General features: G+C 32.6%; 1 protein-coding gene across 4 annotated transcripts in view; it reads left to right on the top strand.

The window, feature by feature from the left end:
• Positions 1-17,863, top strand: part of ROBO1 (roundabout guidance receptor 1) — a 976,778-nt gene that overhangs the window by 827,444 nt on the left and 131,471 nt on the right. For all 4 annotated transcript variants that reach the window (XM_043996229.1, XM_043996232.1, XM_043996230.1 and 1 more), the window contains 2 exons: positions 5,286-5,424; positions 6,421-6,548. In XM_043996229.1, the coding sequence (XP_043852164.1) occupies positions 5,286-5,424; positions 6,421-6,548 (267 nt within the window). The remainder of the gene's footprint in view (positions 1-5,285; positions 5,425-6,420; positions 6,549-17,863) is intronic.

Genomic DNA, 17,863 nt, shown 5'->3' with positions numbered 1-17,863 from the left:
TTTGAGGAGGTAGTCAAACCTAGGTCTTCCTGATACTAAGTCCAAAATGCCCTGACATTGCCCCACATTGCCTCTTGGGATATCAAGAAAATGTCTAACTGTGTTTATAAAGTCAAGACACTATATAACATTAGACTGTACATTAGAAGTGTCAAACTCCTGCTGAGCCAGGTTAAAATGTAATTGGGAAATATTTAACTAAATATATAAAAATAAAATACAACATAGATAATGATCATTTGAGGTTTTCACAATCAATATGCATCCCACAGAAATTTATTTCTATTTGAGTTTAATGCCTCTGGTATTGATAATATCAAAGAATATGTGATTAAAATAAATGTTTTGGCCTCTGTAGGAGTGAACTTCAGCTATCTGGCAGATTCAGTCATATGAAATACCTTGTACCTTAATCTTACCATTTAAAAACCTTGCTTGCTATACTAGTTTTATCAATTTGATTTAACCCCAGTTTGGTATAATGTATGTATGAACAAACAAATTCAGAACATTTCAAGTACATTCTTTCTTTCAGTTTTTAGTCTGTAATGATAATCGTTTCATTAATTCTTTGTATTCATTATTTATTTAATGTTTATGTATAAAAGTATGGTAAATGATATAATACATGAAAAACTAACCAAACATTGTTATTTAGTATGCTGAATTAATATTATGCTTTTTTCCTATTGACAGAAGTTTTTTATTTCCATTAATAATGCATCGTTATATAGTGGTATATAATACAAGAGCAACCTCTAGGACAGCAGATGTGATTCATAAGTAATAATAAATTACTTTGAAGTAAATCTCTTTCTAAATTGACACAGAAAAGATAAAACAAAGACAATTATTTGAACTACTTTGTTGTTGTAAGAAATAGTAAGCATTTCTATAACCCATTCATGAGATCAAATCCATAAGTTGCTCTTCATAAAAATAAAACTTTGGTCCTATTCTGAATCTAGCCATATGTTGGGTTTTCCCATTGAGTGTATGACATTTAAAAAAATTAATTATGAATAATAGGGAGTTTTTGTTTTGAAAATGGTATATCACTATATTTTTGGAAATGTATTTATGGAATAAAACAAGCATTTACATAATACTGGATAATTTAAAAAAGATGATTGCACATGAAACTGTAAATCTGTTATATACAACTTGCTATTTCTTTTAATTAGATAATAAAGTTATCATGTAAATTTCTTTATTTTCCCTTTTTTCCTCTGCCTGGTGCCACCTCTAGAGATGGCACCATTAGATATAAATATATGTGTGTATACATGCATACACATATGTATGTATAAACACATGTATACAGAATCATTTTTTACATACTTCTATTTATCATTTTTTTTTTTTTAGTGAGGCAATTGGGGTTAAGTGACTTGCCCAGGGTCACACAGCTAGTAAGTGTTAAGTGTCTGAGGCCAGATTTAAACTCAGGTACTCCTGACTCCAGGGCCAGTGCTCTATCCACTGCGCCACCTAGCTGCCCCTCAAAATGGCTTTTTCACTTAAAGTTGTACTTAAAACAACATTACTATTACTATATATAATTTTCTCTTTGTTCTGTTTATTTTGCTCTTCATTTTTTAATAAAAGTTTATCCATATTTTTCTAAGATCATTGAGCTTATTATTTCTTATAGCACAATAGTATTCTATCACAATCACATAGCACAACTTGTTCAGTCATTCCCCAATAGATGGGCTTCCCCATAATATCTAGTTCTTTGACACCACAAAGAGAGCTGCAATAGATATTTTAGAACATATAGGTTCTTTTCCTTTTTTCCTAATCATTTTGGAAATAGACATAGAAGTGGTATCACTTGGACTTTTCCACATTCCTCCAACATTTGTCACTTTCCCCTTCATTCATTTTAGTCAATCTAATAGGTGTAAAATTATAGTTCAAAGTTGTTTTAATTTGTATTTGTCTAATCAGTATTGATTAGAGCATTTTTCATCATGACTATAAATTGTTATGATTTCTTTATGTAAAAACTGCCTGTTCATCTCCTTTGACCATTTTTCAATTAGGGAATGGATCACATTCTTATAAATCTTAAAAAGTCCTTCACATATTTAAGATATGAAAACTTTATCTGAGAGGCTGTCAATATGTAGTTTTGTTTTGTTTTGTTTTGGTTTTTTTGGTGAGGCAATTGGGGTTAAGTGACTTGCCCAAGGTCACACAGCCAGTAAGTGTCAAGGTTCTGAGATTGGATTTGAACTCAGGTCCTCCTGAATCCAGGGCCAGTGCTCTATCTATCCACTGAGCCGTCTAGCTGCCCTCTGTCAATAAATTTTTTCCAAATTTTCTGCTTTCCTTCTGATCTTGGCTATATTTGTTTTATTTGTACAAACTCTTTTAAATTTAATGTAATCGAAATTATCCATTTTACACATCACTATGCTCTCTCTCTTGTTTATTCATAAATTGTTTGCCTATCCATAAGTTGGATACATAATATGTTCCATTGTTCTTCCAATTTTCTTGTAATATCTCTCTTTATATCTAGGTCACATATATTTTGATCTTATCTTGGAAAATGGTATAAGATACTGATCTATGCCCAATTTCTGCCATATTGCTTTTGTTTCTCCAGCAATTTTTACCAAATAAGGAATTCTTATCCCAAAATCTTAAGTGTTACACTTGTCAAATATTATATTACTATATTTGCTTGCTGCTGTAAATTGTACTTCTATTCTGTTCACTGATCTACCTTTCTCTTCTTAGCCGGTACTATATAGTTTTAATAATTAGTACCTTAAGATCTGGTATGGCTAAACCTTCTTCCTTTATAGTTTTTTATTAGTTTCTATGATGTTCTTTACTTTTTGTTCTTCCAAAGGAATTTTGTTATTATTTTTTCTAATTCAATAAAATATTTTTTGCAATTTAATTAGGATGCCATTGAATATTTAAATTAATTTAGGTAAAAATGTAATTTTTATTATATTGGCACTGCCTACCCATGCAAAATTACTATTTCTCTCATTATTTAAATCTGATTTTATTTGTATAAAATGGTGTTTTAAAATATATCTATATGTATATTTATATATGTATGTGTATGTATATATCTATATCTATCTATCTATCTATCTATCTATCTATCTATCTATCTATCTATCTATCTATCTATCGACCTAATTTTGTTTATTTAGTTTCTGGGTTTGTTTTGGCAAATTTATTCCCAGGTGTTTTATACTGTCTAGAGTCTTTTAAATGAGTTATTTCTTGCTATCTCTTCTTGCAGAGTTTTGCTGATGATTTATGTGGATTTACTTTATATTTTGCTACTTTTCTAAAATTATTGTTTCTACTAACTTTTTAGTTGAATATTTGGGATTTTCCCAAGTATTATATCTTCATATCATTTGCAAAAAGAGATTTTTTTATTTCCTCATTTTCTATTCCGATTACTTCTATTTTTTTCTACTCATTACTATTGCTAAGATTTCCAATATGATATTGAATAATAATGGTGACAATGAGCATTCTTGTTTCACACCTTATCTTACTGGGAAGGCTTCTAGCTTATCTCCATTAAATATAATGATTGCTTATGGGTTTGGGTAAATGCCTTTTATCAATTAAGGGAAAAATCCATTTATATCTGTACTTTCAAGTGTTATTTAATAGAAATGACTGTTGTGCTTTATCAAAAGTTTTTTTCTACATCTCTTGATATTTTTAAAAAAAAACTTTTTTTGTTGTTTGGGACACCATTACCCACCACTCATGATTAAAACCTGATTACAATAATATACTGCTAAAAATAAAACAAAAATAAAAATTAATAAAGGAAAAACAACCTGACCAGAGATAATTATTATGGTGTAAGAGAAATCTGGGTTCATATTTAGAGGAAGATAGTGAGTTTTAAAAAGCCACTTCTTTCCTAGAGATTAACACCAAATGATCACAAATTCAAAAAGAGTTCTTAGATGAACTTAAAAAGGAATTAAAAATTTAAAAGAGAGATTAAGGAAAAATTAGGGAAAAATTAAAATTAATCAAAGAAAATTATGAAAAGAAACCAATTGGAAAAAGAAGTCCAAAATCTTAAGTAAGAAAATAATTCTTTTTTTTTTTTAAGTGAGGCAATTGGGGTTAAGTGACTTGCCCAGGGTCACACAGCTAGTAAGTGTTAAGTGTCTGAGGCTGGATTTGAACTCAGGTACTCCTGACTCCAGGGCCAGTGCTCTATCCACTGCACCACCTAGCTGCCCCCCCAATACTAGTTTTTAAGAATTATTTTCTTGGGGCAACTAACACTTAACACTTACTAGCTGTATGACCCTAGGCAAGTCACTTAACCCCCATTGCCCCGCAAAAAAACAAAAACAAAAACAAAAAACAAAAAACTAGTATTGGGCAAGAGGAATTGAATAATAAATAACAAAAATAAAAAAATAGAAGAGAATCTGAAACATCTCATTAGAAAAACAACTGATCTGGAGAACAGATTGAGGTGTGCCAATATAAGAAATGTTGGACTTCCTGAAAGTTGTGATTAAGAAAAAAAGAATCTTGATTCAATATAACAAGAAATTATTAACGAAAATTGCCCTGAAGTTCTAGGACAAGAAAGTAAAGTAGAAATAGGAAAAAGATATCATTCACCACCATAAAGAAATCCCAGGAGAAAAAATTATAGGAATGTCATAACTAAGTTTCAAGACTCTCAGGTTAAGGAGAAAATATTGCAAACAACAAGGGGAAAAAAATTAAATAAAGCTATAGAGGTACAATCAAGATTTCAGAAAACCTAGCAACTTCTACACTAGAAGACATTAGGTCTTGGAACATTATATTTAAAAGAGCAAAGTTGAGTATTATCCTGAATTTAAAAAAAAAAAGACATTTGACAAACTGAAAGACTATCACTGTAATATTGAATTTGAGATTGGTTAACTTAAATGGTATCACACAAAGGCGAAACATGTTCTTGTAACAGAGGAGATAGAGAAAGAGGATAGCTAGAAAGCACAAATGCTGCCTATGCAGCAAATCCTAGAGAGCACCACCACTGTTAAGTCACAATCAATTAATCATTATAGTTTTTATTACCTTCTATATGCCATATACTTTACTAAGAACATATTATGCATAAAATGTATGTTCAGTAATAAAATGCTTTATAGTCAGTGACCATTTTCTTTTTAATGGAATACTTCAAATTACAAAATTCATTATAAATGAATATTTAACTTCATCTCAATGTCATGCATCTTTTGTATTAAGCATTGTATATTTAATTTTAGAGAGACCATCATTTGTGAAGAGACCTAGTAACTTGGCTGTAACTGTAGATGACAGCGCAGAATTTAAATGTGAGGTCCGAGGTGACCACGTACTTACAGTAAGATGGAGAAAAGATGATGGAGAGCTTCCCAAATCCAGGTATCATATCCACAAAATGTTTGGGTTAATCATATTAATAATGTGTTATTATGATTTATACATTAAATAATAATATATTCTCAGTTTTATTATGATCACATTTTATAAGAGTTGACAAAACACTTCCTAGTAATACAGTAAACAAATATAGGCAACCAGATCAGCTCATTTAGAAACAATGAAATTTCAGCTCAGGTGGTAATATATAGCTGGAGAAAATTGAGAGAATTCCTACTTTCTACTGAAACAAGGTGTATTTAGGGGCAGCTAGGTGGCACAGTGGATAAGGCACCAGCCTTGGATTCAGGAGGACCTGAGTTCAAATCCAGCCTCAGACACTTACTAGTTGTGTGATCCTGGGCAAGTCACTTAACCCCCATTGCCCTGGAAAAATAAAATAAAAGAAGAAAAAAAATGAAAAACAAAACAAAACCAAGGTGCATTTATATTACTTTCTTATTCTACATGGTCATTTTAGAATCAGAGAAATAACTGACCCAAGTAACAAACTTGTTTCTCTTTTTCTCAAAAAGAAAATCATAAGCTGGGGTAGTAGAGTAAGAGTTCTTTGGCATTCAGCTATTATTCCCCTAAACTGGTTAGGTATTGATTAATTCTTAAATCCTAAAGATGAGATTCCCTATCTTGAAACATGAAGTTACAGTCTTGAAGCAGATAGCTGCCACAGATATGAACACTTCTAAGGTTTGTTAATAAGCCATACTAAGATAATTGGAAGTTCCTGTTATATAAGAAATGGGCATTTAAAATACTATATTTTTCTTGGAAATATTGTTATGAAGATCCAGAGAACTGAAAACTAGCTTAAGTGTTCAACATTATAGACTGTTTCACTTTTTGCTTTAAATACAATTAGATCGAAACAAAGAATGGTATGTGGGTATGCATATGTTTATAGTTATATAAGTAGTAGTCCAATTATACATAAAAAGCAAATTACTTGACTTTTTTTTCTTCTTTTTATATGTCCCTAAGATATGAAATCCGAGATGATCATACTCTGAAAATCCGGAAGGTAATGGCAGGAGATATGGGATCATACACATGTGTAGCAGAAAATATGGTTGGGAAAGCTGAAGCATCAGCAACTCTAACAGTTCAAGGTAGGCTGTTTTGTATTATTATTTTTTTTTTAGAGTACCTAAAAAAGTCTTCCTCCGTTGCCTTATAAGAGAGGTTTCTTTTCATTTTTAAAGGCCACAGACCTGGAGCCACAAGAACATTCATCCCAAAGTGATTTTTTTTCTTTTGTTTTAGTCATGCAATCCCTGAAGACCAAGACATAGAAATGCTGTGATTTTTGACAGCTGAAAGGAATAACCAAATCATCTCTAAAGCAATCATTTAGTTCTCAAAATGTGGTCTGGGGGCCCTTGTAGTTGCTGAGACCCTTTCGTGGAGTCCATAAGGTCAAAATTATTTTCATGATAATATAAATTGTTTTAATTCTAATATGGTAAATATCCATGGATATAACCCAAATAAACATTTTTTGGGGGAGGTGGATGTCTTTGGTAATTTTTATAAGTGTAAATTAGTCCTGAGAACAAAAAAGTTTAAGTACCATCTCCTCCACTTCCTCATTCTGTAAATAAGGAAATTATAGACATGAGAGATTAAGTAGTTTATCATAAAGTTACTAAGTAGCAGACTTCAAACTCAGGCCAGCTGATTTCCATTGCAAAATGGTGCAGTGAAATGGTTTTCAGACCATTATGCTTTAAAAAATTTTTAAGGATCCCATAAAAAGCTTTCATTTATGTGCTTAGTGAGGACCTCATAAAGATCTTTTGTTTATGTAGTTATAATATGGTCAATATCTACTGCTATTGACCATATTATAAATTAATATATCTCTGTGTTTATGAAAATAATTTTGGCCTCAGAATTCCTTGAAAAACACTTGGGGACCCCCTCAGGGGAGAAGAAACTGTAGTTTTAATCAAATTTTACTGTTTTCTATTTGTGATTATGGTTTTGGCAATTCATCAAAACTCAATGATATCCCTGTATTATATAGTCTACTTATATAGATCCACGATTTCATTGATGAAGTACTTTCCTCCACAGATATAGATTGAAACCCTTTAATATCTGATTCTATATAATTCTTAACCATGTTTTCCCAAAAATCCTCCATAGAAGATCTTTGAATTTAGTATAAGGACATGTTTAAGGGGTAAAATAATTACTTGCCAAAGTGAATTTTTTCCTACTAATTTATTTCAGCTGACACAGATTTTATACTATGCAATAAATAAATAGAACTCTTAATTTGGTTTTCATTTTGATATATGATGAACTTTTATAGAACCACAGTTTTGCTGCTGTTGTGATTTCTTTCTTTCCTATGGTAAAAACTTTAGTGAAATTCAGTGAAGTAATGTACATGCATATGCACATTTTCTCCACTGCCTTTGTAGATATAATCCAGATGTTCACCATGCAGATAATCCTTTTTTTCCTTTCCCCTAAGGCAGGGAATGATGTCATAAGAATCTTTTCTTGTTATCCCTCCAGCTCTGATCTTCCTTCTGTTTATTTCTCTCCTTCTTGTCATTTTGGAATTCTGTAGTGGGGTGGGGAGGGATGATGGGTTTAAAAGCATTTTACTTATGAATAAACCCTTATTTTTATACAAGATCAGTATATAAGGGCCTTGTCCATGAATTACTTAGCTTGTTTCTGTGTGTCTAACATTAGAAACATTTGATGCTGTCAACTGTTCTGAATACACTGTCTCCTCTGAGGCCATTAAGAAGAAAAAACTTGACTTTTAAGGGCATACTTCCACTATAGGCTTTATTAGAGTCTTTTTTATACTTAGATAAAAGAAAAAAGGATATTTCTTTCCTGTCTCTATAGTCATAAGTTTCTCTCTCTCTCTCTGTCTCTGTCTCTGTCTCTCTGTCTCTCCCCCTCCTTCCTTCCCTCTCTATCTCTCTCTTTCTGTCTTCCTCCTTCCCTCCCTCCCCCTCTCTTTTTTTAGTTTCATAAAAAAACAAAAGGGAAAAAGAAAAGATCAAGACCAGACACATTTAGTTAATAAGGCTACTTGGATTTTCATCTTAGAATTGTGGTCTATGGGAATTGTTGTAGGTGTAAGACTTAAAAAAATTTCTTTTAAAGAACTCTATGTTTAAGAACAAAAAAGTTAAGAGATAGGAAAGTTTGAAAGGTAGAAAGCTAGCAAGAGTTTAATAGACTATTGGGAAATTCTGAACATTAAAATTTTTGCATCTTCTAGGATTCATCATAACACTAATAAATTACCAGAAAATCAGGTACAATTCATTTTGTGTAGTTCAGCCTTCTCTCAATTATCTATTCTATATATGTGTGTATACACATGCGTGTATGTTTGTGTGTATATATATGCTTATGTATATATAAATAACATATAAAATATATATACACAGTACAGTATTAATCATGATAACAATGATAAGAATAAACAGTATGATATTGAGGATATCTCAGCCTTAGATTCAGGAAAAACTCACATTTAGCCCCTGCCATACTGAGTAACACTGAACAAATCACTTAACTGAACTTTACCTTTAGATTCTCTGAGGTAACTAGACAACAAATTGCAGAATAATTGTTGTTTTGTATCTTGATGGGCCTATACCACTGAAATAACAGAGTGTGTTTAAAATAATAATTATGGTTAATAGGGGGCAGCTGGGTGGCTCAGTGGATTAAAGCACTGGCCCTGGACTCAGGAGGACCTGAATTCAAATCCAGCCTCAGACACTTGACACTTACTAGCTGTGTGGCCCTGGGCAAATCACTTAACCCACATTGCCCCACAAAAAATAAAAAATAATTATGGTTAATAGCTATATCATTTTAAAAATTTTGCAAATTAATTGATGTTTTATTTTATTTGAGTATGAATATTATCTTTACTTTTTCAGATGAGGAAACTGGGACTCTGAGATTGAAAGATTTTAAATGCCAAACAGGATTTTATCTTAGAGGAAATACTTAGCTACTGAAGTGTCTTGAGTTATGGTCAGATCTGATTTTCAGTATTATCAGTTTGGTAGCTTTGTAGAAAAGAGGAGGGAAGTTGGATGCAGGAAAAACTATTAGAAGTTTTCAACAATCCAGGCTATACTGGATAAAGTTCTTAATTAAGGTGGTTGTGTTATTCATGGGAAAGAGGTGTTATCAATGCAGAAATCCATAAGATGTGTCAATATATTGGATACTGAGTGGACAGTTAATCTTTCCTAGTCTCCAAGCTTTGGTGACTGGAAGAATAGTGGTGGCCAGAAAGTGGGTAAGAGAACTGGCTTTAGGTGTCTAAGGGAATAACAGTGAGTTCTATTTGCACATCTTGTTGAGAACTTTAGCAGAAGCATGACAAAGAGAATGTAATCCCTTTCTCAGAATCCTCATACTGAAGACTTTAATCCTTAGGTGTTTCAGCCCCTGCTTTTCAGGTCTAGGGCACCAAAAATTTAGTTGAAACAACAATTTTAACAAAGTAGCAGAATATAAAGTAAATCCACATAAACCATCAGAGTTCCTATATATCATAAACAAAACCCAAGACAGTGAGAGATACTGCATTTAAAATAACTCTAAACAGCATAAAACACTTGGGAGTAAACCTATTGAAACAAACCCAGAAACTGTATAAACAAAATTATAAAAAATGTTTCATACAAATAAAATCAGATTTAAATAAACAAAATATGAATTGTACATGGGTAGGTAGGGCCAATATAATAAAAATGACAATTTTATAAATTAGCTAATCTAATTATCTAATGCCATCCCAATTAAATTACCAAAAATATATTTTAATGAATTAGAAAAATAGTAAGAAAATTCATATGGAAGAACAAAAATTCAAGAATATCAAAGAAACTAATGGAAACAATGTAAAGGAAGGAGATTTAGCAGTGCCAGATCTTAAATTATACTATAGGGAAGTGATTATCAAAACTGTCTGGTACTCATCAGCAAGCATTATATGTAATGGACATAAGTTAGAGGCCTTCCCAATAAGATCAAGGGTGAAACAGGGATGCCCATTATCACCTCTGTTATTTAATATTGTACTAGAAATGTTAGCTTTAGCAATAAGAGAAGAAAAAGCAATTAAAGAAATTAGAATAGACAAGGAAGAAACAAAACTATCACTCTTTGCAGATGATATGATGGTATACTTAGAGAATCAACTAAAAAATCACTTGAAAGAATTAACAACTTTAGCAAAGTTGCAGGATATAAAATAAATCCACATAAATAATCAGCATTTCTCTACATGACCAAAAAGTCTAGCAGTCAGAGATAGAAAGAGAAATTCTATTTAAAGTCATAGTAGACAATATATAATACTTGGTAATCTACCTGCCAAGACAAACCCAGGAACTCTATGAACATAATTACAGAACACTTTTCATACAAATCAAATCAGATCTAAATAATTGGAAAAATATCAATTGCTCATGGATAGGCCTAGCTAATATAATAAAAACAACAGTTCCACCAAAACTGTTTGGTACTAGCTAAGAAAGAGAAAGATAGATCAATAGAATAGAGTAGACAGACAATTTACTGCAATAAATAAATATTGTAACCTTGTATTTGACAAGTGTAAAGACGTAAGATTTGGGGATAAGAATTCAATATATGTTAAAAATTGCTGGGAAAACTGGAAAGTAGTATGATAAATAGGGCATATATCTTATCCCATTTACAAAGATAAGATCAAAAAAGATACCTGACCTAATCATAGAGAGAGATATTACAAGAAAATTGGAAGAACGCAAATATATTACACATTCAAGTTTTGGATATGCAGTCATTTAATGAATAGTCAAGAGACAGAAAGCAAAGTGAGCTGTAAAATGGATAATTTCAATTACATTAAAATAAAAAGGCTTTGTAAAAAGAAAACAAGTTTAGCCAAGATCAGAAAGCTAGCAGAACATTTTGGGGGATGGGGTATAGACAGTTTTTCAGATAAAGTTTTCAAGGTTTCATTTATTAAATATATGGAGAACTTCATAAGATCTATAAGAATGTGAGTCATAGTGTCTTATGCCAGATTTGAACTCAGGAAAATGAGTCTTCCTGATTCCAAGGGAAGTGCTCGATCTACTGTATCACCTAGGTGCCCCATCAGCCAGAATTACTAGATGGCCAAAAGATTTTCCTTAACTGCCAATCAAATCCTTACTCAATAAACTGGAGTAACTTACTCTTGCCTTCAGAATAAAATATGAATTCCTCAGATTACCATTTTACAACCTTCAAAACCTAGGTCCAACCTATTTTTCCTGCCTCACTAGACATTATTCCCTCTCCCACACTCCAGCCAAACTGGCCCTTTCATTGTGTCACATGACACTGTCTTTCATCTTCATGGCTTCATGCTGGCTGGCCCCATGCCTGGAATGTTCTCTGCCTTTATAGATAGCTCTCCTCCTTCAAGATACAGCTCAAAAATCACTTTCTACATGAAGGCTTTCCAGACTTTTTGTGCCCAATCCCAACTCCCAGTTACTAGTACTCTGACCCCGAAATTACCTTGTGTTTAATTACTTTATATTTATTTGTGATATATATATATATGTGTATATATATGCATGTATGTGTGTGAATATGTTTGTACTTGCTATTTCTCTTTTTAAAAGAGAAACTCATGAGTAAGAATTATTTCATTCTTTGTATTTGTACTTCTAGGACCTAGCTTGGTGCCTGCAGGTGCAAAGGTGCTTAATAAATATTGATTGGTTGGTTGATGAATTAATCAAGGAAATCTAGGTGCTTGCTTCCTATAAATCTTGAATTTAAACTCTCAACCATTTTGCTTTTCTTTTCCAGTCCAAAGATTATTCCCAAAATAAAAACAAAAACATAATCAAAAGAAAATTTAAGCATCTCTTTCTCTTATGCTTATTTTATTCCCATCCAACCCATATACCCAATCTCATTTCTTCTTCATTCATTCATTCATTCATTCATTCATTCATTCATTCATTCATTCATTCACTTATTTATTTGTGGTGAGGCAATTGGGGTTAAGTGACTTGCCCAGGGTCACATAGCTAGTAAGTGTTAAGTGTCTGAGGCCGGATTTGAACTCAGGTCCTCCTGACTCCAGGGCCAGTGCTCTATCCATTGTGCCACCTAGCTGCCCCCTCATCTCTTCTTTAGATGTTCTTCTTTTCCTCAGTATAATTCAAAAATGTTTTGGAGTCCATGACTTAACAGCCTCAGTTTATTTTGCTTTTTAGGACTTTTTATATGATTCTGTCTTTAAAAAGGATCAACACATGCTTTAAAAATCATTTTCCATTTTCCCCCATTTCTTCTTCTTGGTATAGAAAATAGAAAAATCATAAGAGTTGAATAGCTCTAAGAAGTTTTCTAATTTTTTCTTTGTTCTTGTTTTTTTTTCCCCCCTTACATAGTGTAGGGGGAAAAAAGAGAACATTTTTTGGTGTCTTTAGCTTTCTTCACCAGTCTCAGTTCATTCAGATATATTCAGATATTTAATACTGGTATTATTCTTATTACTGCTTGTTTTTATATTAGTTTATTACTTGTTCTTGCTTCTGTGTGTCTTTCTAAAATCTTAGCTGGTTGATGAGCTCCCAATATATCCACATCATTATCTTTACACTTCTACATTTTTTCCATGAAGACTTCAGAATTTCATTTTTGAAAGCTTCCTGGGATTATTTAAACTTTAGAATTTTTACTCTAAGGGATTGTCTCTGTCATTTCAAATGATTCCATTGAAGTATGTTCTCTCAAAATCTTTTTGTGCCTGTCACACTGAACCCATTTTTTCTCTCTCAGCCACATTCTCTCATTCTCTCCCTCTCCCTTTCTGTCCTTCTCTCCCTGTCTCCTCCCATCATTTCTGCCCCCAAAATCTGCTTTTATTTTATGATCAGTATCAGGTCAATTGTAGCAGTTCCACTCCTTTCTTCCTTCATCTTTTGAAAAATCTATTTATCATCAAGGCACTTATTAGATGCTCTCCTTCTGGCTCAGAGAATACCAGTTCATGTCTTGATAAGATTCTTATGACATGTAATTCTTTTGTCCCCAGTTTGTGATTTGTTTTTAACTTTCCTTTTCTATTTCCACTTTTTCCTAGTGTTCTGCAATATACTCTGACAATACCAAATGTAATTCCTGCATTTTTTCTAGTACTGTTTCTTCTTAACGTAGACTACTATCTACCTCTGGCCCCAAGTCCCTACCTTTGTTTTTGTTTATTTTAAATAGAGTGTGTATACATACATGCAGACACATGCTTGCATGCACACACCCTTGTTATGCACGCACAGACACATATTCAGTCATGGACTCTGTCTCTCCAAAGTCACACTAAAATCAAATTTGCATCCTGGTATTGTAATCTTTAATTCACTTTATTTGTTATGCATGCTTTGTACATTTGCATAAAGACATCTGTGCTGGTTTTATGGCTCTTGTCTTGGACTAATATCTTCTGTAAACATTGGATTGTTTTTACTTCTACTCTTCCTATGTTAGAGTTATTCTAATGGTATCTAATTTGTTAAGTATACATAATGCAGACAGCATTCTCCTTCACCCTTTATTGGCAATTTATTGCTTTAATTATATTTGCTAAACTCTAGGGTATATTATACACACATATATACAAAAGTACATCTACATGTATATACTCACACATGCATGTATTGTGTAGGTATGCAACCTTATTAGGTTTATTCCATCCCTGGACAAAACTGTCACCACTCTATTTTAAGATGTCTATAAATATGTATCTCATCCACAAATACTGTCTTCTTTAACAGCTCTTCAATGTTATCAGTATTACATTTATTAGTATTTGAGTGACCATCTTTGTTTTCTGTCACAGTATACTTAATGAGACTTTACATTTTTTCAAAAAATTCTGCCATGTTCTTGCCACCTATGCACACAGAAATGCAGAGGTCATTCTGTGGAACTTTCAGTTGCAAAAGATATATCCTATTTTCTTTCCCCAAGTTTCCCTTTAGATTCTTTTTTTTTTTTTTTGGTGAGGCAATTGGGGTTTAGTGACTTGCCCAGGGTCACACAGCTAGTAAGTGTGTAGTGTCTGAGGCCAGATTTGAACTCAGGTCCTCCTGAATCCAGGGCCAGTGCTCAATCCACTGCACCACCTAGCTGCCCGCCTTTAGATTCTTTATTTCATTATTTGAATGTTAATGGATCTATTTACTGGGTGTGAATGGATTATCTTTGCAATTGATTATATTTTAATAATTTGCAAGCATTTTCTGTCAGTTTGTATCATTGTGCTGATAATGCCCCTTTTGTAGGTTGTGACCTATTATATGAGATTCAACAGGAAAAAAAATACATCATAGCTGTACCAAAAAAATTTAAATACTGTGGCCTTAAAGCCTTTGAAAATTAATATAACAACCTTTTGACCTTCAGAGAATTTGGTCAGAGTCAACTTAGATTATTTCTTTGTTTTAAATGATGTCAGTACAAACTAAGACTTCCTTAGGTGCCAGCTTGTTCAACTTTGAAGTTCTAATTAACATTATCTGAACCCATCCTTGATGAATTACAAACATGTGTTGCCCAGATTTGTTTTTTTTAATTTCCCTAAGTAATGTGCATGGTTATGAATAAAGAGTCTGCCCCATTTTAGGGAAAGATCAATAGCCACATTACTGTATGTTTTTTGGTTGGGTCAGTAGAGCAGTTTAAGAAATTTCATAAATAGGATCTGGAAGTCTAATCATTTTTCCATTACTAGGGAAAAACATACATACATACACACACATATATACATACACATACATACTGTAAGGCGCTAAAATTCTAGCTAGTCTGTCTAAAATATCTGAGTGGTCGCCAATAAATTATAAGCTTTAGTAAGAATTAGACTTTTAAGCATTTATTAAGGAGAATAAGAATTTGGTGAAGAGAGAAAGGCTTAGATTGATCTATCTATCAACAGGAAAGCACATCTTTTGTTCCACTCTCCACTAGAATCCTCACGAAAGAGTGCGAGAGCAACCAGCCTCGCCCCCTCTTCCTCCCACAAGCAAACATCACTTGCTGATGCCAAAGAAAAACCACACGTCTTGCCCTCAGGCACCTTCTCCTCATGGCAGAGCTTTCCTACAGTAAGTCTCCAGCAGGTGGCGTCATTCCAATCATTACAATACATACATACACACATCTATGTACACATCCATATATATGTATATATATATATATATATATATATATATAACACTTTATCTTTTATTTTTACTGAAATGACTATTTAAAAAGTTGGTTGCCGTTTTTGTTTCTTTTCCCTATTTAGATAATATAGATTATACGCATGCATCTGATGTTTGACACTTTTATATAAACTCCCTACAAGTTTCTTATGAGGACCAGATAGCCAGATATTTCTTGAAGCCCAAGAAACTATTACTTGTCTTTCCTCTCTATCTGAACCAAGTGGTAGATTTGTTAACAGGACATAGTAAGTAGGCCTATTTCAGGAGATGCCCTGCATGTTAGCCTAGCCTCCTTTCATTTATTGACTCATATCACTTCTGTCTTTCATACATTGATGTGTAGATACCCCTTCCCCCATATTCTCAGACATTTCTTTCAAGAATTTCTTTGTTGCCCACTGGAATCTATTAGTATTTTCATTGACAAATATTTACATAAATAATCAAGAGTATTAAGAGTGTATGGTTGGGCAGCTAGGTGGTGAAGTAAATAGAACACAGGCCCTGGGATCAGGAGGACCTGAGTTCAAATCTGGACTCAGACACTTGACACTTAGTAGCTGTGTGACCCTGGGCAAGTCACTTAACCCCAATTGCCTCAACCGGCCCCCCCCCCAAAGTTTATGGTTTATAATCTCCTCTGGCGGGGGGGGGGGAAGCACTCTTGGCTACTTCCCAGAAGAAGTTACTCCTATTTCCTTCTTATTGATACCCTGCTGACAAATGTCAGTAAGATAGATCTTTTAGCTCTGATTGGATACATGAAGGCAGAAAAGGGATCCAGGTTTTCTCCAGACTTAATTATTCCCAGTGGGCTGTTATAGCTAGGCTCTTCTTCATGTAGCTTGCAAATTGTATGCTTCAAACAAGAATTTTACATAATTCCAGGACATAACAGTTCATTTTAAAGAAATTACTCCCTTTGAAAGAAGTAGTAAATGAAGAGTGCATGTGAGTTTACACCAAAACAGAAAAGACTGGGCAGATGTTTGTATTATTTTTAATTCTTTGTAGTTCCTAAATATGATCTTATATTTTATAAAGTCAAATTCTTTTGTATGAACAAAATTCTATATCTGTCACATAACCAAATCACTTACATCTTGAATATGTAGTTTATCTACTTGTTTGTCTTCAATGTTATTATTATTATTAATATTAATTTGGGGTTTAGCTTTCCTTTCTTTTTAAGTGTAAATGATTTTTACATATAAACACATATTTTTTGTTATTTAATTAATTTTTAAAGAAAAAACTGTTTAACATGAGCTTTGTTATTTGTTGTACTGTACTTGTTTCAGCTTTATTCACCATGTATTACATGGCTTCTCATTTTTAAAAAATTCTTCATATGTGACAGTTGTTACAATGCTGTAATATTCCATTATATAACTATATCACATTTTAATCAACCATTCTCCAATCCTTAGTTTTTATTAATATTACAAATTATTCTGCTAGAAGCATTTTTGTATAGATTGTCTTTTTTCCCCCTTCTGCTATTGATGCCCATAGATAATAAACAGTTATGGAGTCATGGAATAAAAAGATAATAAATGTTTTTGTTACTTTTTATATGCTTCTATGTTATTTTTTTTCTTTTTTCTTTTTCTTTTTTTTTTTTTTGCGGGGCAATGGGGGTTAAGTGACTTGCCCAGGGTCACACAGCTAGTAAGTGTCAAGTGTCTGAGGCCTGATTTGAACTCAGGTACTCCTGAGTCCAGGGCCAGTGCTTTACTACTGCGCCACCTAGCTGCCCCCTTATGTTACTTTTTGAATAGTTCTCACCCTTATAAATTTGGATGTTTCTTATAACTTCTAGATGTCAAACTTTTTAGAAATGTATAACTAAGAGATTTTGCTTGTCTATGCCTTTCCTGCTTATTCCGAATGCCTTGCTTTTAGTTATAAAGAAGCTTTAAAAAGTTTTTTAGTCTCTTATATGATATAATATTATATAAAATATATTGTATGCATGCTATATATGATGTATATCATATATGATGAATGATTTACCCCCCAGAACATATATAAAAGTGTGCTTGTATGTATGTGTATGTTTATGTGCAATAACATTGACCTTTATTGTAGTTTTCTTATGGTATGTCTTAGATTTAGATGTTCATCCTTTTGAAATTTAGCATATGTTGTAAGTTTTTTTT

Source organism: Dromiciops gliroides, chromosome 3, assembly GCF_019393635.1.
Source record: "Dromiciops gliroides isolate mDroGli1 chromosome 3, mDroGli1.pri, whole genome shotgun sequence".
In the NCBI taxonomy this organism is placed as follows: domain Eukaryota; kingdom Metazoa; phylum Chordata; class Mammalia; order Microbiotheria; family Microbiotheriidae; genus Dromiciops; species Dromiciops gliroides.
Note: the sequence above shows the minus strand (reverse complement) of the source record. Positions and strands in the feature narration are given on the sequence as shown.